The sequence below is a fragment of the Panulirus ornatus genome, chromosome 19 (assembly GCF_036320965.1).
Source record: "Panulirus ornatus isolate Po-2019 chromosome 19, ASM3632096v1, whole genome shotgun sequence".
NCBI classification, from domain to species: domain Eukaryota; kingdom Metazoa; phylum Arthropoda; class Malacostraca; order Decapoda; family Palinuridae; genus Panulirus; species Panulirus ornatus.
The window spans coordinates 17,110,204-17,116,610 of NC_092242.1; the positions used below are offsets into that span (position 1 = coordinate 17,110,204).

The following is a 6,407-nucleotide window of genomic DNA, read 5'->3' on the forward strand; positions in this document are numbered from 1 at the left end:
CTCTCTCTCTCTCTCTCTCTCTCTCTCTCTCTCTCTCTCTCTCTCTCTCTCTCTCTCTCTCTCTCTCTCTCTCTCTCTCTCTCTCTCTCTCTCTCTCTCTCTCTCTCTCTCTCTTTCTTATATATATATATATATATATATATATATATATATATATATATAAGAAAGAGAGAGAGAGAGAGAGAGAGAGAGAGAGAGAGAGAGAGAGAGAGAGAGAGAGAGAGAGAGAGAGAGAGAGAGAGAGAGAGAGAGAGAGAGAGAGAGAGAGAGAGAGAGAGAGAAAACATTAAGGCACCTAGAGGAAAGATGGCATCAGAGAAAAAAAAAAAAGACTTGAGACAGTGAGAGAGTTAGATCGGGAGGGCGTGATGACTGGTTGGTTAGCCAGTGCGTTGGCAGCTGTGGTGGAGGAAGGATGTTCGCTCCTCCGTCCACCACTGACTCGCTCTCGGCCTGGTACCTGAACGTTGTCATATCTTCCTAAGATTTTACGACAGTATAAACACAGCCACATGATCAAATCTAATTTTCAATTATAACTTTCAGAATTGGATATTTAGAGTGAAATTTGATGTATGATATTTTCTTTTTATTATATTAATGTGTTTTCACAAGGATCGTAAAGAGAAAACTCCTATTTCGTTCCAGATGGCTGTTAAAAGGAAAAGTGGGAAGCCTTTCATGAACAAATAGACCTCAGTGAATTCTGAATGAAGTGCAGACGAGAGGAATCCCAGCCATCTGCATAACTCACACCTTGAGTAACTCCAAGTAGCAACAAGAATCATGATTCCTGGAAGGAAGAGACTCTTACTCGACTGCCCAATAGATGGCAGCAGCTTGCATGGGAAGGAGACGGTGGACAAGAACAATAACGCCAGCGCCAGTCTTCCTGGAGGTGAGGACGACAACAGTGACGACCATGGTAACAACAGCTGTAACATTATAGCCGGCAGGGTGAAGGCTGGAGCCTCAGCCGGTAAGTACCAGCTTCGGCCGCGGTCGCTCAAGGCTCGGCAGTGTTACGACGGTGACTGGAACTTCCAGGACACGCTGAGGCGCAAGCCGCGGCCGCCGCCTCTGTCCAGGCACCGCAGGAAGACGGCCAACGCCCGGGAGAGGTACCGCATGCGGCAGATCAACTCGGCCTTCGAGAGCCTGCGTGGAGTGTTGCCCTCGTGGGTGTGTCGTCGACGCGCCGCCTCAGAACTGACCAAGATCACCACCCTGAGACTCGCCTCCGCCTACATCAGATCTCTCCAGGACATCTTGGACGGTAAAGCCCACCAGGACACCTGCTCTTGGGTCCTTTCCAGTATCCTAGGTAGCGTCCCTAAATCCCAGGAGCCCCAGCCCACGCAGTACAAGCCCATCAGCAGCCCTATCGATACCCAGCAACCCCTGGCACACACAACTCCAGACTCTGACTTAATGACTCTCCTAAGTGGCGCCTCGGAGCCTGGAGTCTTCCAGAACAACCTAGGATCCTCGTATCTGTCGCCCCTGCCTGACACTGACACCTTCGGCCTCTGGCTGGGCCACGACCCGCCTCGCTGCTGGCAACCACAGCATCAAACTCCGTTAGTCACTTGATACTAAAAGTGCAGAGCATTGCTTGTGAATTAAACAATTACTAACTTAACCAGAGACATGCGTCAGACGTCGACTGATTCAGTGATTCTTATCACTCACTAATGAGGAGACTTTAAATTTAGAAGCACTGTCTTTCTTCTCGTATTATGTGCAATAAGATACATACTGGTGTGCCTTAATACATACTGGTGTGCCTTAAAAAGCCTGGAGCTTTAGCCAAACATTACATACTTATACTATTGATGTGGTCTCTAAACCTACCACAAAGGTAATGGAATATATCTGAAAAGTGCCAAATCAAACCATTTGCCAACCTGAAGAAAATACACACGTATTATACAAATGCCAGATCACTAGCTAATCCAATTGTCATGTGATATCTTAATGCGTAAATATTCTAAGAAGCTTCAAAGGTGCCGGGTAAAATGATTCTTCATAAAACATCCCATATAATAATTCACTTTTATCTTTTTACACTATCATTATGCTCGTCTAAGAAGTCCTGTATGAAATACGAAACAATATTATTTGTTAGAGTCTCTTCATTATGTGAACAACGCCCATTTTGCTGCCCCTCCCACATTAATGTACTAAGAATTTCTAAATTTCCTCAAAAGTTGACAAAACATGTAACGTAAAATTCTTATACTGAAATAGTGTGGTGTGAGTCTTATTTCCAGACACGACCGAAGGGAAACGCATATGTGTGACTGAAAGGACATAGGTAAGTTCTGACTGCAGAAGATCTTAGATGACGTGGGTTTGGCTCGGTAACATAAACTCTGCTTGTGTTAATCAGTGATCTTGGTTGTGTCATGTTTTTCTGTGTTATTATAGCTAAAAGATCTCAAATGTTTCCCTAAATTTCAGTATCAAGTGGCGATTGACAACGAAATATAATTTCTTTTCCTTTATTTGCCATGGTATGTGTTTTGATGACAGATGTTCTTAATCACATGCTCGGGTCAGTCGTGAGTGTGTTTAGACACATCGTACCCGATAGCTTATCAAGTGTTCAGTCCTCGGTGTAAATTCCTTTTGCCAGATCTGTACACTAGATGGCACATTTTTGTCTTTTAGACCATTCATAAATCATCTATAAATTCAAGGTTATCTTATAACCCTAAGTCGAGTACTCTTGTTCTTGTATGCATCAATTAAGATGTAATAAGTCTACGTCCCACATTCTAAGGTCTTCTGTCAATCATGCGTCGTTGGTGATTTACGGTAAATCGTCGGAGACTCTTGAGATAATTGTTGTTGTTGTGTCTCGATAGATTTAGGACCACTGAATAGAGTGATTTACATCTGAACGAGACTCCTGCTTTACGACCTTATCTCTCTGCACCTAGAAAAGAAAACAGGCTATTAAGTTCTGTCCTTCAACAGGTAGCCTCGTCAGAGACCATTATGTTCTCTGTTTTTTGTCTTCCTCGTGTATTCCCATTTACTCCCTTGCATCTGTTTCATTTGAGGAAGAAAACTACTTTCTGATATTCAGTCTAGTCACTAGCAGTGTGCCATATACATAAATACTGATAATGTTTATACTGTCGATTTAAAAACATGCAGTATAATCAAACGTTTACATACGTTTTCCTTTGATAACCATAATCAAACGTTTATGATATACGTTTTCCCTTGATAACCATAGGTATGATGACTAAGTCAACATTACTAAATGATATTGAACGGGATGGTCTAGATGTAGTGAGCTGTAAGACATAGATATTGTGAAGCCTCTTGTAGAGGACTCGAGATGTTGTTGTGAGGATGAGTGGGCACGCACAAGCCCACTCATTCTCATGTCTATTATCTTTTCCTCCTTCTTTCATACTAAGCTCTCTCTCTCTCTCTCTCTCTCTCTCTCTCTCTCTCTCTCTCTCTCTCTCTCTCTCTCTCTCTCTCTCTCTCTCTCTCTCTCTCTCTCTCTCTCTCTCTCTCTCTCTCTCTCTCTCTCTCTCGAGCCTCAGAGTCTTCCCATTAGTCGAGAAATGTCTCATTATGACTGACACATTCCCCAAACTGCACTGCTTTAATGACTTATAAAGTCCTTATATTGTTGTTTACCCAGTACATGTGTAACTGAATCCTTCGATGTAGTCTGGAGCACAACAGTTTATGACATTAAGAAGTGTGTGTACATGTCCAGGTGTCACTCACATACATGTAAAAAGAAAACCTTTGGTGCGTAAGAGTTGCTCACAAAGGTAAGGTATGGGGCTCCCCAGGTCTCTTTAGTATCCATCAATGGGCAGAAGAGACATTAGAGTGTGAGGACACCACACCCCCTTGGGTGTCTTATAAGATCTATAGTGTGACATGAATTCTATGCTGTATTCGAGTGGTCAGTTGGATTCGATGTAGCTCTGCAGTATCTCAGTAGATCCTGTACTTCAAGTTTCTTCTTGTGATGTTTTTAGAGAATTTTAGAACCGTATAGACTGATCCCTAAAACCCTTACAAGAACTTAATGTGTGCTATAGAGCCTTTAACCTCGTGCAGTGCTGCACAGCATGGTGGTTTAGAGTCGTCTCTTCTTGTATTAGGCTTTCGAACAGTGCTTCATAGCCTTCCTTCCTGCTAATCATAAAAGCCCCTCAGTGTATTTCAGAGCAAACTGTGGGTTGGTTCCATATCATGTGCTCTCTGTAAGGTAGAAAACAATGATTTGTTTCGAACTTTCGTTTCCTTGTTTTCTTTTCCACCAAGACTTCTGCGGCTTTCCAGATAATTACAAATTAACTGGAAGATAAGACAGGACAAATAGAAAGCGTTTGTTGAAATAATCTGACATAAATCATTATGAAAATTCAATAGAAGATAACAAGACAGATAAAGTAACATGAAGATTCTTAAATAGATCCAGAAGTCGAAGAATATTAGAAAATTGATTAAGTGAAAGCCAAGTGGAAGAAATCAGCTCGAGCTGCATGATATACCAGCGAGAGAGAAAAGGAAAACTAAAGTGGATATGACTGCATGTGTTACACAGAGGGAGGCAGAACAAGCTTGGCATCTGCGGCTTTATTTGGATCATGTATGCTTCAGTGATATGCAAATTCACGGCTTCCGTGGGGCAAGTACAAGCCCTCATCAAACTCCCGGAATGGGATTAAATAATGGAGGATGATCAATATGATTAAGAAGATGATGCTCTGAAGATGATTGATACGATAGAGAAAATTATGGTTAAAGATGTGCTTGAGTGAGGAGGGCGAATAAAGACGTAACTACTGCCGTCTCGTGCCTGAAACTGAGATTCAACACAGTTTGAGACGATGATTTTCATATTACTCTATCATAATGTCTTTTCACTCTGGAAATATGACATCCTGTAGTATAGCCCAGTCTTATGATATAAGCACACTGATTACTTTGATCACTCACTGCCTTCCTGACAACTTACGAATAAGATCTTTACACTGTGTGATTGATAGTAAAACTGTAATGACGGTGTTTTTGTCCCAAAAAAAAGAACCGTTAACGTCCCTTTGTTAGTCGAGCATTATTGTCTAGCTCACTCATCCTTATTAGTCTAGCTTTACTGCTATCTTGTAAGACCGGTTGGTTAATCCCAAACTGAATTATCCAGCCCAAGTTAATTCTGGTTATACAAAACTGATGTACCGAAAATGTGATTTCCCAGGCCTTGGCATATCCACTGTAATGCGCACGCACATGCAGACACACACACACACACACACACACACACACACACACACATACTGGATGCGCTTTTTTCTCTCTCTTGTTTCTTTTCGTTGTGCATGTGTTGAATGCTTGTGGTCGCTAGGCAGCCGGTGACTGCTTAAGTACTCTCTTTAAGATGGTTTGTAGTTTTGTCGTATTCATCTGGACGAACAGGCAAGTGTGGCACGGTTTATAGCATAAAGTGGAAAAGATTTTATACGTACAGAATAATGAGGGGATTCTTTTCATCTGTCCGAAAATAGATGTCATTTAATGTACTGAGAACATTCAGATAATTATATAAATCTTCGTGTTCATGGTTGTGACACGGGGACGAATGCCATGCACGTGTCTTGTGCAATGCCTTGACAGGTATGGTGTTTTGCTGGGTGAGGATAGCTGATTATTCAGGGGAACGTAAGGGCGTGGACTGATCTCAGGGGTTAAGAGTGTAACAGTGGGTTTCTTTGGGATGTCGGCGTTCCGGTACACTGTGCAAACCCAGTGTCCTAATTCCGTGATGTATTGCTATATGGTTTTAAGTCTCCTGTGGATCACTGCTGAGTTGTGGTGTAGATGAGGTCGTCTGAATATGAGAGTACATTTATTTTATATTCTAAGGGGAAGGTGAGGAAGAAAGTCATGTAGAAAAGCATGAAAGTTGGTTACACAGACTCACACACAGACACACACACACACACACACACACACACACACACACACACACACACACACACACACACACACACACACACACACACACACACACTCACACACACACACATACATACATTCGTATATACATACTTCTTTAACATTATGATTACAAGAAATATCTGTAAATCAGTAACTTAAGAGAGATGAACACTGAATGTAATTCCCTGCCTCTGACTCTAACCCCATATTTGCTCCAGTGTGAGGCCTTGCAGATTGCTGGAAAGGGAACCTCTGAAACCATCGCACATAGTACTTAACTGAAATTATCGACTCACTCAAATCAACTTTAATTCTACTATTTGATGTGAGATAACCTTTCACGGTGACCTTAATTCTTGCTTAAATCTCCCTCGTGACCTGTTGTGATGCTCTGGTCTCCCTACCTCTTATATATCTAATATCAT

At 42.0% G+C, this 6,407-nt stretch overlaps 1 protein-coding gene across 1 annotated transcript; it reads left to right on the forward strand.

Annotated features, from left to right (window-relative positions):
• Nucleotides 1-386: 386 nt before the first annotated feature.
• LOC139755268 (myogenic factor 6-like) lies at nt 387-4,234 on the forward strand. Its single transcript, XM_071673387.1, has 2 exons — nt 387-456; nt 649-4,234. The coding sequence occupies exon 2, from the start codon at nt 787-789 to the stop codon at nt 1,591-1,593; it is 807 nt and encodes a 268-aa protein (XP_071529488.1). The 5' UTR covers nt 387-456; nt 649-786; the 3' UTR covers nt 1,594-4,234.
• Nucleotides 4,235-6,407: the final 2,173 nt, after the last annotated feature.

Excerpts from the sequence above, each read along its gene's own strand:
- LOC139755268 (XM_071673387.1), top strand. The coding sequence starts at position 787 with ATGATTCCTGGAAGGAAGAGACTCTTACTCGACTGCCCAATAGATGGC.